The sequence below is a fragment of the Siphateles boraxobius genome, unplaced genomic scaffold, assembly GCF_051911475.1.
Source record: "Siphateles boraxobius isolate OS27281-9 unplaced genomic scaffold, OSU_SipBor_1 18, whole genome shotgun sequence".
In the NCBI taxonomy this organism is placed as follows: Eukaryota; Metazoa; Chordata; class Actinopteri; order Cypriniformes; family Leuciscidae; genus Siphateles; species Siphateles boraxobius.
This window is the reverse complement of record NW_027508788.1, coordinates 496,737-513,769: the sequence shown is the minus strand read 5'-3', so window position 1 is coordinate 513,769 and position 17,033 is coordinate 496,737. Positions and strand designations below refer to the sequence as shown.

General features: G+C 42.7%; 1 protein-coding gene across 1 annotated transcript in view; it reads left to right on the top strand.

Annotated features, from left to right (window-relative positions):
• Positions 1–17,033, top strand: part of cacna1bb (calcium channel, voltage-dependent, N type, alpha 1B subunit, b) — a 179,632-nt gene that overhangs the window by 114,282 nt on the left and 48,317 nt on the right. The window contains exons 13-21 of the mRNA XM_077232765.1: positions 291–509; positions 1,580–1,692; positions 1,965–2,077; positions 2,286–2,417; positions 5,735–5,807; positions 5,899–6,016; positions 13,200–13,267; positions 13,437–13,543; positions 14,980–15,042. Of these exons, the coding sequence (XP_077088880.1) occupies positions 291–509; positions 1,580–1,692; positions 1,965–2,077; positions 2,286–2,417; positions 5,735–5,807; positions 5,899–6,016; positions 13,200–13,267; positions 13,437–13,543; positions 14,980–15,042 (1,006 nt within the window). The remainder of the gene's footprint in view (positions 1–290; positions 510–1,579; positions 1,693–1,964; positions 2,078–2,285; positions 2,418–5,734; positions 5,808–5,898; positions 6,017–13,199; positions 13,268–13,436; positions 13,544–14,979; positions 15,043–17,033) is intronic.

Sequence of the window (17,033 nt, the reverse complement as noted above, 5' to 3'; positions counted from 1 at the left end):
CAGTAGTACTGCTGTTATAAGGCTTAAAATCTTTCAAGCTTGAGTAGATGTTCTCTTTTGTTCTTAGAATTAAAACGCTGATAGAATGATTTATAATCTCAAACACTCAAGTATCTCAGCCTAACACTAAAATGAATAAAAAATCCAATGCCACTTATCTCAACAAAATGACATTTATATTCTTGGATGTATTATTCAGTTACATTAAAGATGAATTTACAGTAGTAGCTCTGTGATCAGAGTTTAAGTATCTTCCCTTAATTTGTTTTTGAATGTTTTTTTCTCTCTAGCGCCACCTGGATCACCTTTCGCCCGAGCTAGCCTGAAGAGCAGTAAGAACGATAGCTCCTCGTACTTCCGTCGAAAGGAAAAGAGGATACGCTTTTTCATCCGGCGGATGGTGAAGGCACAAAGTTTCTACTGGATCGTTCTCTGCTTGGTGGGATTGAACACGATGTGCGTGGCTATGGTCCATTACGACCAGCCTGAGGGGCTCACCAAGGCCCTGTGTAAGAGCGCTTGCTTTCTGTTCACTAGCAAATACAATTGAACTGTGTCAAAACACATTAATTATTTACATTTTTGGGCTATTTAGCTTCCTAAACTGCATGTCATTATACTAGTTTTGCAATCTCTCCTTACTTCGTGAGTCATGACTCATGAACGTGAAAGATTTGAGACCGACGTTTTTATGGCATCTTTTACAGTAATAGCATCTCATTTCAGTTTCTCAAGCAAAAAATGACTTGATAAATTTCATTCATTTCTATAAAGCAGCTTGTTTTAATGAATCAATTCAAAGCTAGGATTCAGATTAATCACTTAATACCTGTGGCATTTTTCATATATTCAGTGTTATTAATATATTATTATTATTATTATTTTGAATTAGCGTATATTTCTGTATTGTCATTTTCATTTTAGTTTGTTTTATTTATTTTGTTATGCGCTTTTGTAAATTTTATATATATTTTTTTGAAATATTTCCATTTACTTTTATTTTTTTCAGTTTTATTTTTTGTAATTTTATTACGAATGTAATTGTATTATTGTATTAAACTTATTGATTTCAGTTAGTTTCCAAAGCAACATTTCTAATTTTAGTTTTTCATGTAATATGTATACTTTTTTTTTATTTCAGCCTCAATTAAGTAAAGTTAAGTAAATACAATAATACAATTACATTCGTAATAAAATTACAAAAAATAAAACTGAATTTTTAACGCTTAATTATATTTAATGGTTTTAGTTGTAGCTAACAATAACAACACTGTGATTATTGTGTATTGTTAAATTATAATATAATAAAATAGTTATAATAAAATAAAAACAACTTGAGATAAATATTGAGATATAAATACATTTAAATACATATATTTAATTTATTTAATAAATCTTTTTTTAAAAAAAAGTATATATTGAAGTTAGTCGAAATGCTGAAAAATATTGGTGTTTTATTTATTTGAGCTTTGTTGCCCAGCTCTACCTTATAATAGCATTAGTTTTGAAGGTTTGTGTGGGAAAAGCTTGGGTGTTGATGGATAACCTAATCTCTCCTTTCATTTCTATGGGCTGTTAGACCTGGCAGAGTTTGTATTCCTGGGTCTGTTTCTGACAGAGATGAGTCTGAAGATGTACGGCCTGGGGCCCAGAAACTACTTTCACTCCTCGTTCAACTGTTTTGACTTTGGGGTGAGTCACAGCACACATGATTCAGACGAGCCTGTGAGGCTGCATCCAGTCAGTCATTATCAGCCACTGTGATACTTGTGTCCACGCTGGATCGCCACATGCATGTTCTGAGCCATTTTACTCACATTCACTCCAATGGATATTTTACCATTACATTTTATTTGTTTTCTAGTTAATCTAGACTATTTTAATAATTGCCATCTGCTCACTTAAATGAGATGCTACAAAAAATAAACCCATATAACTGAAAGAGTCTTCATTTATATTCTCAGGTAATTGTGGGCAGTATATTTGAGGTGGTGTGGGCAGCAATCCAGCCTGGTGCATCTTTTGGGATCAGTGTTCTGAGAGCCCTGCGTCTGCTCCGTATCTTTAAAGTAACCAAGTAAGTAGATGTGTGTTTATATGTAATTTAACACTCTTTGACACTCTATCACAATCTAACAAACCCCTTACAGAATCATAGGATGATTATTTTTAATTATTTATTTATTTAAATCTTTTACACTCTGAAACCAACATGCCTTAAAGTGATCAGAGACACTTCTATATGTTGTGATATGTTAATTCTCACTCGTTCTCTCTCTTTGCAGGTATTGGAACTCTTTGCGGAATCTGGTGGTTTCACTGTTAAACTCCATGAAGTCCATCATAAGCTTGCTCTTCCTCCTCTTCCTCTTCATTGTGGTGTTTGCTCTGCTGGGCATGCAGCTCTTCGGGGGCCAGTGAGTGATATCTGAAATGATCCTCCCATCATTCTAGCCATTTCTGTCCAATTTCACCCCTTTGATTTATCCAAGAAAGAATATTTATTTATGTTTTTTAACTTTTTTCAATTTGCAAATTGAAAGATATAGACAACCCTCATGCTCCTTTTTTATTAATTAATAGGCACAACCGTTTTAAACATAACTACAATCAAAAAGTAACTGTGTCAGGCTGGAGCAGTCTGAATGCAACCTTATGACCACAACAGGCCTACCATGAAGCTCTAATAGAAGTTTCCGTAATATTCCTGTGGCATCTGCTTCAGATCAGTTTTCTGGAGCTGATCTAAAGCCTGACTGCATTTTTGCTGTGTCTTCTGTCAGACTAAGATCAGCCCAAGGCTCCATCTGCCTTATCCATGAACAAAACTGGTCACAACATGTGCTCAATTGTGCAATCTCATTTATGTAATGGGTTTGTAAAATGTGCCCTGCTGTCAAGTACAGTTTCATAATATGTTGTAATTGTCAGTCTCAAGTTTGAGCTGTTAGCTCTGGCTAAATTTGAATTTTCTTCCTGGACACTGTCTGCAATCTAATTTGCATACCCTCTACTACTTTTGTACAAGTACTTATTTCTCAAAAAAAGTATGTTCTATATAGTGTGAATGTGTGCAGAATGTAATCCCAATGTTCTACATCATGTTGTTATTGTAATGTGATCGACCAGCGTCAGTTGCGTTACTTCACCACTATTCACATATCCTCTCCCATGGCCTCATGGCACAGCCTTGCAAAGTATACTTCCTTTGATTCATACACGTACTCAGGCGTTCAACGCATGAGCAGTTTAGAGCAAATCTCTCGCCATGAGTTACAACCCATGTAAATACTGCCAAATAATTAAATGCACATGTGAGTACACACGTACTCTTCTGATGACGAAATTCAGGTTTGTACATGCACTGTACGCTGAACCTCACGTTCGCGTAAGAATCTACTGGATGCGCACTTACCTACCTACCTTCTTTCAATATTAATTAGATAATTAATTTTCTTCTGTTGCCATCTCGCATCAATTAAATTTTACAAATGTATTTTCTGTCAGATTTTCAGTCCATCCATCATCCGCTCCCTTCTTTTCTATAATTCCTTTGCCCTCGTACCAACTCTTGTGAGTAAAGGGAGTGATACGGCATGCCAACAAGGATTTAGATCTCTACGCTCAAAGAATTACTGAGCTGATGACTTAAACGAAAGACTCCTCGCTGACAACAAGCTTGATGAATGAAAGCTTTAGTCATGCCCTTCCACTTTCTCTCCCTCTTTTGTTGCATTGGGCTGCTTTATTTTATTTTATTTTATTTTAATTTATAAACCAGCCAAACCTTGACCTCTTGTGCACAATGGGTCATTGTCAGTTTTTAAACAATGATCCAATCACAGAAATCTGAACATCTCCAGTTTAGTGATTAGTGTTTATTATTTTTTGCAATAGATTATAAACATGGCTTCTTTTTAGTACAGTTGCGCACCGTCTAGCTATTTTTAATGCAAGAATGCATCCTATGTGAATGCCTTTTAGTCATCACAGCCAGACTTTGTCTAAAGGAAGAAATGCATATTCAAGATTCAGATGGGAAATCCACTCACTCTGCCCTTCCAAGTAAAGCTCACATGCACTGGTAGACCTATTTTTAATTTGACACGTACAGCATTTATGATCTTTATTCATGATGATGTGTTCTGATAGGTGGTTGTCCCGTGCGTGTTGTGACGTCAGTATACATGCACATCTCCTATTGGCTGTGATGTAATCAGGGTTTAATGCCTGCAGGGTCTGATCGTATTAACTCACCTGGCTGTGTTTGTCGACTGTGTTTTTGAGGTCCTGTCAAATGCCCCTAGAGTTTGTTAAATTGCTGTCATACAGATTACCAGTGAAAGCGCTGGAGTTTTGGAAGCGATTGCAGAGTGCAAGCATTAACATTTGAGTGGTTTGAAGAGACTTTCTAATTTAGTCTTTGCCATTGAGTTTCTTGACCCTGTCTGTGCTCGCTAAAACGCTCTGAGTGAAGTGGTTGTTTTATTCCTTGTGTTTCAGAGAAATATGTCTGCGGATGATATAACCGACTTTTATGTTTAGTTTTCAGTTGCTTATGCAAATCAGACTGCGATGAAGTATTTGAGATTTTCCCTCCAGCAGAACATTGTGTCAAATGAGCCTCTGTCAACGTTTTCATCCTGTTTTTGTCGTCGTTAGTTGTGAGCCCCCTGAGGGCCCTGAAACACAAGCTCACTCAGGTTTGGTCTATGAAGAAAGTAAGTGTTTGCATGTGTAGGCATGAAGTACAAAACCCTTCGATGCTTCCCCACCAATTACAAAATCCCTTTTGCATTTACAAAATTCTGTGTAATCAAGCATATTCTAAGCTTCTTATTCAAGTGAACAAAGAATGCAATAATGCATCTACTGCAGCTTCTGTTGGAAACCTCTTTGTGTTTACAATGTAAAGCTAATGCACACATCCCACGACAAGCCAGGACTGAATTATATATCCCTTCCGCAGTAATTCTCTGTTGTGAAAGCAAGCGTGCTCTGAATCTTCTTTATGAATGGATGAGTCACCACTGTGATCTTGAGTTTCCCTTGAAGGCCAGACTCTGAAAGGCGATTTGAAGGGAGGGCTGAAAAAAGAACTTTAAAATCTAAAAATAAAATGTTAGAAAGAGGAAGAGAATGGCAGAGATAAATGACAAAAGCGGAAAACTGATCCTCCAGTTGATTTCATCTGAGACGGGGACAAATATTCCTTGCCTTACATGCAAGAGGTGGTGAATCTGAATCTTGCTTGACAGACAGTTTTTTAAACATTAGAAGTGCATGTGTTTGTTAGCATTTCAGAAATGGTGGCATATTTGGCTGAATTTGATTTGACTTCGCCAGAATGTTGGGAGTGTTTTACTGGGGTCAAAATGAAAGACTAGGGTCTCTGTGGGGATAGTTTTAGGGTTTGGAAAATCTCTCTGTGTTTTCATTCAGAGGGTGAATAAAACAATTAAAATAAAGCTAAAAACAAGCCATGTCTCATTCGAGTACAACTTATTCTGATTGTTCCTCAGATTCAAGTCGACACATTACTGATAAGTGCCATGCTTAAGGGTACAAATGATAAAACAGAATTTTGATCCTAGTAACTCAGTATGCTTGCTTTGACAGGCCTGCATCGCAAAACCAAATTAAAGCAAACCAGAACTGACATCAAAATCTTCAGTGTACCTCTGAAGCCTTTTTACACCAAGTGCACTGAAGCTCTCTCTCTCTTCCCAACTAGGTTTAATTTTGAAGACGAAACACCCACTACAAACTTTGACAGCTTCCCTGCAGCCATAATGACAGTCTTCCAGGTATACTTTATTTTATTTTGGCCTTATGAATGTTTAATGTGTTAAACTATAAGACTGTTTGGTGTGCTTGACCTATTTATGCCTCTTGCAGATTTTGACAGGAGAGGATTGGAATGCTGTGATGTATCATGGCATCGAGTCCCAGGGTGGCGTCCGGAGTGGAATGTTCTCCTCGGTCTACTTCATTGTTCTTACGCTTTTTGGAAACTGTATCCTGTCCTACATATGTTCAGATGTTTGAATATTCAGCATCACAGTGTGTCCTAACCAGACACGATGCAATAAGTTCTCTTTCATCATCTCGTGTTCGAGATCCACCTATGGGAAGGGCATCCGTACCTGACCTCTGCAGAAGCATCCAATTGCACCAAGTCTGGCTAGACAGACAGAAGCGCGCAGCCAATGCCAGGTGAGGCCACACCCCCTCACCTAAGGGCATATAACATCTGGGCGCGCTGCTATTCCTCAGTTGACATTCGCTTCTCGCGATCTCTGCATCTCACAGCTCGGTTGGATTTTTACACTGCTCACCTCGTGTCTTCAGGAGGACATATCGACCAGATCAGCCTCCGCCGGACGTGACAGTTGTTTATTTTTCAACTACTGCTGCTTTGCATTCGGAGCCGCCCACGCTCTCGCTATTTTCACCGTTTCTCCTCACGGCTGCCCGCCACGGATTTCTCCGTTTTCTTCGCTGGTATGTCACTGTCTAAGCCTGCAGCCTCTCCAGGGGATAGCATGTCACGGGCCTGCCCGGCCGCGTGTGGTGCCCTCATCGCAGCTAAGGATCTTCATCAGCTTTGCGTGGTCTGTTTGGGTCTTAAGCACGCTCGGGAAGCCCTTGAAAACCCGGAGAATTGCAGTTTCTGCCTCTTGCTGCCTAGGAAGCTGCTAAAACGCCGTCTTAAGGTGGCAGTGACACAGTGCACCGGGCTCAGCCCTTCTGACTCGGACGGGGGACACGGTGATGACGACGCGCTACCGGGGGCCTCCCGGGGCGCAACGTCTCTCGTCTGGGCTGACCAGCCCAATCCCGCCTTCCCCGAGGAGGACATCTTCGGGGACAACCTCACTCTCGTCCACGACCTGCCCGGTTCTGGCGAAGAGGAGGATGCGGCCATTCTTGGGGTTTCAGAGGACGAGGAGGCCATCCCGCCCTCTGGTGTTCCCCAGGCTACGGCCCACGCGGTTCTGCCTCAAGCCATCCTCCTGGAAGTGTGTGAGCGAGCGGCCGCTCGTCTCAACATCGAATGGCCGGCACCGCAGAGCGCCACCGACCAGGAGAGGGATATTTATGATGGGAAAGTGCTGGGACCCCCTCCCGGCCCGAGGAAACAACTCTTCCCCATCCTCCCGGCGTGCGCGAAGCACATGAGAAATTATTGGAGCGACCCGCTCGACTTCAAACACGGTCTCACGGGACTCGAGGTTAAGGACATGGCGGCGCACGGTATGGGCGAACCTCCCACCGTCGAACCTTCCATCGCCAGGCACCTTAACCCCGCTCAGGGCGGGCTGCTCGCTCCCCCCAAGCCGGTCTTGCCCAACAAGATGGACCGTTTTGCTGCCTCCGTTCACCAGGCAGCTTATAAGTCCTCGGCCGTGGCTGTCAGGGCCCTTAACGTTTCTTCGCTCCTCTCCGCCTACCAGGCGGAGATCCTTGAAGAGTTAGGGCAACAATTGGAAAAGGGAAATCCTTCTGAAACCCTGTGGAAGGAGATCCTAACGGTGAACGACCTCGTCCTCCGTAACGCTCGGCAGGCCGTCCAAGCTTGCGGGCGCTCCATGGCGCTTTCCGTGGTCGGAGAGCGCGCGCTCTGGCTGAACCTGTCGGGACTCCCTGACAGTGAGAAACGGCGCATCGCGGGCGCGCCGGTGGAGCCCGGCCGGGCTCTCTTCGGCCCCGCCGTCGCACTGATGCAACAACGGTGTGACGATAAGAAAAAGGAGGATGAGGCCTTCAAACTTTGCCTTCCTAGGAAGTCAGTCCCACGCCAGGCGCCCCCTGTGCGTTTGCCTAACCCACCGGCCACGGGACGACAGTTTCATCAGGGCAGAGAAAAGCCCCGCAACAAACCACCCCCTCGGCAACATAACCCAGCACCTACACACAAGCACTGGGGTAAGCCCGCTCCCGCCGCGGCCGCGGCCGGGAGACCTGCGAATTCCAACCCCACCGACTCGAAACGCAAGCGGCCTGCCTGATGTTCAGCCGATGGGGGCTTCGAGTCCATGTTCACGGGCCGCAAGCCCTTCGGACTCCCCTCCTCTTCTAGGACCCCCGTCCAAAAAACCCAGGGGGTCCCGCGGATGGGTCAGCTCTCCGTGTGTAAACGAGACTGCCCAGCTCGTGTGTTCGAGAGATGTGTGTTTTCCCCCCACGTTCAGGGGGCCCTTTGTAAGGGAAAGTTTAAGCTCAGTGACACCACACTGCCCACACTCTGTTCCCCTCACTCTCTCAATAAAGGCTTCGGCCCCAGTGTTTGCCCAACACAAAACACACAAAACACAAAAAAATACGAATCAAATGAATTCGTTTCGGCGGGAAAACCTCTCTCCGCAGAGAGAATTCATCTCACTGCAGAGAGAGGAAATCCCTCCGAACCCCTGCATGTCGCCTCTAGTGTACCCACTAGATGGCGCCATTGCATCACAAATAAACCTGTCGGTCTCACACAGCTCCGCTCTGGCCCGAGCGGGAGCTCTCGCGAGTCACGAAGCGGCTTGGCGAACCGTTTCAGCTCCCGAGTGGGTGATGCGTACAGTAATGCAGGGTTACAGATTGCAATTCGCAGTAAAACCCCCGCATTTCAACGGCATTCTCTTTTCTCACACGGAAGAGAACGCCTCTCACATTCTGAAAGAGGAAATTTCATCTCTCTTAAACAAGGGAGCGATTCAGGTGGTACCTCCCAATCTGATGAACCAGGGTTTTTATTCCCGTTATTTTCTGGTCCCGAAAAAAGGCGGCTCTCTCCGCCCTATCTTGGACCTTCGAGTGTTGAACAAACATTTGAGGAAATACAATTTCAGAATGCTGACACAAGGCGCACTCGCCCGTGCCATAAAACAGAACGACTGGTTCACATCAGTCGATCTGAAAGATGCTTTCTTTCACATAAGCATCTATCCTCCGCACAGGAAGTTTCTTCGTTTCGCCTACCAGGGCATATGTTACGAATTCACAGTTCTTCCGTTTGGACTCAGTTTGAGTCCCCGGTCTTTCTGTCTGTGCGCGGAGGCGGGCTTAGCACCTCTGAGAATATCAGGTCTGAGAATCCTGACTTATATAGACGATTGGCTCATCATAGCCGAATCAAAGGAGAAGGTGTTGCAGGACACCGACCGTGTGCTCGCGCACATCACATCGCTCGGGTTTCAAGTGAATGTGAGCAAGAGCAATTTCACGCCCAGTCAGAATGTCATTTTCTTGGGCTTGGAGTTGAATTCGGTCTCCATGCGAGCGCGCCTCTCTCAAGAGCGCGTTCGCTCTCTGATGAACTGTCTGACGCAGTTCAGAGAAGGGGCGAAAGTGCAATATCGCACATGTCTCAGGCTACAGGGTCTCATGGCTTCATCCACCCAAGTTGTGCCATTGGGACTTCTGAGGATGAGGGCGTTCATGAAATGGGTCTTGTCACTACATTTCAGCCCGATTCGCGACCTTTGCCGCTCGGTAACAGTGACACGCGCCTGCTCGGCGACCTTGCGCCACTGGGAGAGCGAGAACTTTTACGCACGGGGAACCCCTCTGGGGGCGGTTACGATGCGGAAAGTTGTGACGACAGATGCGTCCTTGACAGGCTGGGGTGCCACCCAGGAGGGCAGAACGGTGAACGGTCTGTGGCCAAACAGACTACGTTCAGCGCACATAAACTATTTAGAGCTTTTAACCATTTGGAAAGCTCTGAATCATTTTCTGCCTCGCCTGCAGGGACATCACGTTCTAGTACGGTGCGACAATACCACGGCTGTGGCTTATATCAACCGTCAGGGCGGCATGCGCTCGTCGAAACTCCACGCTCTAGCTTACAAGCTTTTGGTGTGGAGCAGACGGGTTTTCCTGTCGTTACGCGCAACTCACGTTCCGGGCATTCTGAACAGAGGTGCGGATCTGCTATCAAGGGGAAACCCAATCTACGGAGATTGGCGTCTTCACCCTCAGATAGTGGAAATGCTATGGATGAGATTCGGACGGGCGAGCGTAGATCTATTCGCCTCGCGCGAAAACTACCATTGTCCTATGTTCTTCTCTCTAAGGGACATGGACGCGCCCCTCGGGGTAGACGCACTGGCCCACCCATGGCCCAGAGTGCTCCTGTATGCTTTTCCTCCCCTGTGCCTGATAATTCCCTCATTGGCCAGGGTGAGAGAGCAGGGCCTGTCTCTCATTCTGATAGCACCCAGGTGGCCCAAGGCACCATGGCTGGCGGAGATAATTCCTCTGTTATACGCCGAGCCGTGGCGCCTTCCCGTTCGCACGGATCTATTGTCCCAAGCCAACGGGGAGATTTACCACCCCCACCCGGACAGGGTGGCTCTCTGGGCCTGGCCCGTGAGAGGACGAACCTGAACGCACTTGGGCTTTCGCCGCGTGTGGTCGCCACTATTCAGAATGCCAGGGCCGTCTCTACACGGTCCTTATATGGCTGTAAGTGGCACGTGTTCGAAGGGTGGTGCGATGGGCGCGGTCTCACATCTTATCAGTGCTCAGTTCCTGATATTTTGTGTTTCCTTCAGGACCTCATGGAAAAAGGGAGGTCTTTTTCCACCATTAAGGTCTATTTGGCTGCGATTTCAGCCTGTCATGTGGGTTTTGAGGGCTCTACTGTCGGGCAGCACCCTCTAATCCGCAGATTCATGAAGGGTGCACGCCGCTCGTTGCCAGTCATCAGGAGAACTGTTCCGGAATGGGACCTCTCCATGGTGCTGGAAGCACTGTCTCAACATCCTTTTGAGCCCCTGGGGAGTATTTCCCTTAAGCTGCTGTCCTTCAAGACAGCTTTGCTCTTGGCCTTGGCATCTGCCAAACGTGTCAGTGAGCTACATGCACTCTCGGTTCACCCCTCGTGCACTAAGTTCTCCCTCAGTGGAGATAAGGTTTCCCTTAAGCCTAACCCGGCCTTCATGCCGAAGTGCTTCCCTGCGTTCACTTCGGAGGTGTTGGAGCTGTCCGCTTTTCACCCTCCACCTTTTACCTCTCTGGAGGATCAGAGGCTGAATGCTCTGTGTCCAGTCCGTGCTTTACAGGCTTATATGACCAGGACCAGCGCTTTCCGGAAGAGCGACCAGCTCTTTGTTTCATGGGCCCCTCCGCACAGAGGGAGTCCCATATCGAAGCAACGCCTCTCACATTGGGTTGTGGGCGCTATAACTATGGCTTATGAAGCAAAGGGAGTGCAGCCCCCAAGGGGCATCAGAGCTCATTCCACAAGGGGCTTAGCCGCCTCTTGGGCTTTGTTTAGGGGAGTGTCACTGCAGGACATCTGCTCCGCTGCCAGTTGGGCTTCTCCTCATACCTTTGTGCGTTACTACCGGCTGGATGTCACCAGAACCTCGGTAGCACATTCGGTTTTAGGGGTTGGGTCTTCTTAGCTCTTCCCTGTACCCTGTTGAAACCAATAAGAGTGAATGGCCCGGCTGGTCATGTTCATTCTTGCCACCAAACATTTACTTCCCGTTATGGGTTTAGTTTATGTGCCTTGGTGGGTTGGGGGTACTTTCATGTATGTGTCTCATGCATGCTTCATGTCCTGCGTGTCCACAGCAGTCGGTGTGGCGTCACCTTTGCAGGTTCATGATTAATGGACGTGTCAGGCACCGCCTCCCCGGGGTGACCGTCTTTCTCTGGCTTTCAGAACCTCACTGTGAGTGTATTGGGCAATCGGGGAGCTGTCCATGTCTCTCCCATAGGTGGATCTCGAACACGAGATGATGAAAGAGAACAATAGGTTACTATCGTAACCCCGGTTCTCTGAAACATCGAGTGGAGAGATCCACCAGCTTTGCCCCGCTTGCTGCACGAGAAGCGAATATACTTACTGAGGAATAGCAGCGCGCCCAGATGTTATATGCCCTTAGGTGAGGGGGTGTGGCCTCACCTGGCATTGGCTGCGCGCTTCTGTCTGTCTAGCCAGACTTGGTGCAATTGGATGCTTCTGCAGAGGTCAGGTACGGATGCCCTTCCCATAGGTGGATCTCTCCACTCGATGTTTCAGAGAACCGGGGTTACGATAGTAACCTATTGATTTCAGCGACAAGCAATTTGTCCGTCCACAACAGAAGCAACTCAACTTTGAGACATGACAAATCAATCACAGCCAATCAGAAGAGGGTATGAGTAGAGCTCTCTTTGCAAGCGAACTGCACTCGCAATGAAATGGATAAGTACAGAATCAAATTTATAGATATTACACCATTTGAACATTATTAAAAAGACATACTGAGTGACTGAAACAAATTTTGTCATAGGATACACTTGTTTGTTCATTTTGAGTTCACAATTTGTATGTTTTTTTTTAAATCTGAGGTGATTTATCCATCGTTGCATTCATAAAGGCGACACAAAATGACATTCAAACTCATAATAATTTATTTTAACATTAATTAAAGCACATAAACAGTACCTGAGATTATTATTCTTTGTATGTTGGTGTTCCAGCCGCGACGTCACATGAATAGAAACTGTTTCTAAAATAGAATCCCCTGTTGCTCTTCATGTATCACTATCGCAGCTGGTTAGGATGAAAGGTCTGATACCTTTTATCACACGTCACAGAGTTGCGTCTGGTTAGGACAAAAAGATTTTTAATGCATCTACAGTACATTAAAAGGTTCTGCAAATGGAAAACCTTACTGTGAATATTCTAAGAGGCAAATAACATGTTGAAATAAATAAATATACATTTTTATTTTGTTATTTGAGAAATTTTTATATTTTTATGTTTTATACTTTTTCATGAAAAAAAAGATTTTATTAACTCAAATTCATTACAATTAATTTCTTGAAATTATTGATAAAATGTGAAAATATAATCTGTCTCAATGCAAATCTAAATTATGTTAAAGGGATAGTTGACCCAAAAATAAAAATTGTGCCATTGTTTACTCACTTATAAATTGTTCCAAACCTGTATGCATTTCTTTGTTCTGGTGAACACAAAGGAAGATTTTTGGAAGAATGTTTGTAACCAAGCAGATCTCGGGCCCCATTGACATTAACATTCTTCAAAATATCTTCCTTTGTGTTCAGCAGAACAAAGAAATGTATACAGGTTTGGAACAACTTGAGGGGGAGTAAATGATGACAGAACTTTCATTTTCGGGTGAACTATCCCTTTAATTGAAATGCGATATGAAATACAGACAATTCTCTAACCTGATAACAACCAGACACGCTTCTCAATGTATTCTTGGCCATTGCCGTGGATAACCTCGCCAACGCACAGGAGCTGACAAAGGTAATCTGACCGTAATAAGGCTCCCTATATCTGCATGTCACCTGATTTACTGTCTGACAATATTATGCTTTGTTTTTGCTATTACACATTTAAAAAACACACTGAGGCAGATGAGGCAGTATGTTTCCTTTTTCCTGACCTTTTATTTCTGCAATGTCCTTGAATTTAGGATGAAGAACAACAAGAGGAGGCAGCGAAGAAGAGCTTGGCTCTTCAGAAGGCCATGGAGGTGAAGGAGGTCAGCCCCATGTCTGCTGCCAACATCTCAATAGCAGCGTAAGTGTCTGTGTTACTTTCCCTTTGGTTTTTTATTTGTTTTGTATCCAACTTTGCTCTATGGAACTTTTCCTATAATGTGCACTGTAGCTGTTGTTTGTTACTTCTCTGTTAAGTTTTTTGTGATTGCTTGATTGTTTGTATAGTCAATGTCAGTGTGATCCTGGCCTCCCCTTTAAACCTGCTCTGTGTAGTCTGCTCTTCATAATTGTGTTTATGGTGTTTCAAAGCTACAGTATATTATTATATTTTAATTATATGACATCTGCAGAGTTTTTTACATATGCACATTTTTGCCTGAAAGCTTCTACGAGGTAAATAAATCTAAAACGTTTTGTAGTTTAAGGAAATTAGGTGTGAAATTAGAGTGTTTCTTCAACTATGAGCACTTTTGGCCCCTTCACACTCTCATTAGTTTATTTACAGTAATTTGTAAACATCAAACAGAAAGTGACGGAAATTACATTTAAAAGGTCGACTCATTTGTCTTGCTACACTAACAGTTGATAACCGTATCGATCATGGTGGAAACGAATCCACAACATGATTTATGTAAAAGTTTATAATTTTCTAGAATATAATTTCAAGTGGTTTGCTTATTTCACTTTTTAATTGGATTATCATAGAAATTATTATTTAAAAAATATATTGTATAATTATATAATTTAATAACTCTAAAAATTATACAATATGATTTATATTATTTAGTATATTCCTTTGTTAAACGTTTCTAAGACAGTTTTAACTATAAGAGAAACTATTTTTTTTTACAAATCTACACAAATCATCCTCTTCTATACAAGTGACTTTATTTGAAGAAACACTGAGTAATGCCAATCTGCAGTAGGTTTTAAAAAAACAAAAACAATCTGAATGGTTGTCTTGTGCTACTTTAATTTATATTTGTTTTCATATGTGTAACCATTTTTTTTCTGTTCACAGAGCACATGATGTTAGTACTTTACAATTGTCACCTCAATATTTCTTAACAAAACTAATTATAATCCACATTTCATTTGATCACATCAAATCAAAATCACAAAACTGCCAACTGTACATTTCTATAATGCAGCTTGTTTAAATATCTTTAATTTCGTCTGAGTTGTTTTAAACACATGTATTATTAGCTTTATATTTTGGTGACACTGAAGTGGAGGGCCAGAATTTCAAACTGTGATTTATTTTTAAAATAATTTCATAATAACTGTTTCATGCATTTTTAAAGTCTTGAGACATTCTCCATGGCCACAGTCTGTACAGTGTTTAAAGTGTCCTTTACTGAAGTGTTACCAATGTTTGTGTCTTGTATTTGAAACACACAGGGGCAGGTTGGCAGACAGAGTGACATCACCCTGACTGCCATCTGCTCCCTCGGCACTTTTTTCAGTTGAGTTTGTGTCTCATTCTTTTGTTTTGTTTTTGTTTCGCATGTGCAGTTTTGTAAAGCAAAATCGAGATGCAATCTCTCGCAGGTCTTCAGTCTGCAGCGTTCACTCACCGTGAGTTGTGCTCTCACTTACAATACTCCTCCTCTCCTCTCCTCTCCTCTCCTCTCCTCTCCTCTCCTCTCCTCTCCTCTCCTCTCCTCTCCTCTCCTCTCCTCTCCTCTCCTCTCCTCTCCTCTCCTCTCCTCTCCTCTCCACTCCTCTCCTCTCCTCTCCTCTCCTCTCCTCTCCACTCCACTCCACTCCACTCCTCTCCTCTTCCTATCTCTTCAATGCTTTAATTCTCTCATTGTTTCCCCTCTCTGTCTTTTTATTCATAGCTCATCTCATTGATTTTGGGGTTGATCACAGCATTACTTTTTAGTAGTAAACAAATGCTTTCATACAGATTCCAGTTAATCAACACTTTAATCAACACAACCTTGAATGTTGGCTTCACAGAATGTTGTCTGAAATTAAGAAACAAACAGAAAGAAAAAAAAATGGGTACGAAAAGATTTCGGCTTTATGTATGTTTGAATATTTGCTAGCCTGTTGCAAAAAAGTTACTTAGATAGATGGATGTATATATATATATATATATAGATAGATAGATAGATAGATAGATAGATAGATAGATAGATAGATAGATTGATAGATTGATAGATTAATAGATAGATAATTTAGAGATAGATAGATAGATAGATAGATAGATAGATAGATAGATAGATAGATAGATAGATAGATAGATTGATAGATTGATAGATTAATAGATAGATAATTTAGAGATAAGGTCATAACAATTTAAAGACTTTTATTATGCAAATTTGAATAAGACATTATACGTATTGTTCAGAGACATTATACATTCCCTCTTAATTAGTACACAAATATTTTTTTTTTTTTTTTTTTACACTATTTGTGCTTGGTACTTGGAGGTTGTTATTCCTCCTCTACATGGTCTCCTTTTGTCCTTAGATAGATGTATTATAGATGTGAAGGCTCAGAGGCCTGCAGCACTTTGATTTTTATCCTTTTGATAGCGGATAACTTTTCCAATATGAATGAAGGCCAGAGCAGTCTGGGTGTGCTGTCTGCAAGCTTCACTGACTATTTGGATCAACGGGCTTTGTAGTGTGTGGGTTCGGGATTTGTGTGTGTATGTTTCTGCATGCAAGGGATAGAATGGGACTTTTCATCAGAAAACATCATTTGGTGCATTGAAATTATACTGACATCTAAAGGTTTTGTGTTGTTTGTGTGTCAAAATTCCCATTTCTTGTTGCATTTGTCTATTTCTGTGTTTTTCTTTCTCACTAGTTGTTCTTCCTTTCTCTCTTGACCTCTTTCATATAATGTGATTGTTTGTCTTAAACATGTCTGTCATTTTTCTGTGTTGTGCTACCCTGAATGTGTCTCAAAGGAGTTATGTCTACACTCCATGTCGTCGCTGTGTGAGGTATAGTGACAGCTCAGGATGCTATTATTATTTTTGTTCAAATTCAGTGATTTTATCATTAGCACATGCTATTAGCACATCATTAGGGCTTCTGAGTCCCTGTAGTCTCTGTCTCTTCTTAACAATGCATTTGGTGTTGGACGTAAGTGAAATGCATGAGTCAAAGAGCATGAGGTACAGATTATACTGAAACTGTATACTGTATAGAAAAACATCTATGCCAACCACTGTTCCACTCGGATGCTTGAGAGCCTCATATTCTTAAAGGGGTAGCTCACCCAAAAGTGACTTTAAAAGTAGGGGAGAGCAGGACACAACCTAACATTTTTTGACTTTCTCAGTTTGTGTAAATTCACTTTGGGTTCAGAGTATTTATTTTTCCCCACATTAATTTCTCACGTCTATTACAAATATGTGGGTTTGTTTCATTAATAGAGTGTATACATTTTTCTTGATTTATCCCGAAAGAATGGAAGTGAAGCGTGACAACATGCCCCATAGGTGGGGCACATTGTAACATGTGAGGGGCACATTGTAACATGGCCATATGACAGCTTTAAAATGCTATCTGATCTAATCAACAACAAAAAAATAACAAACTAAAACA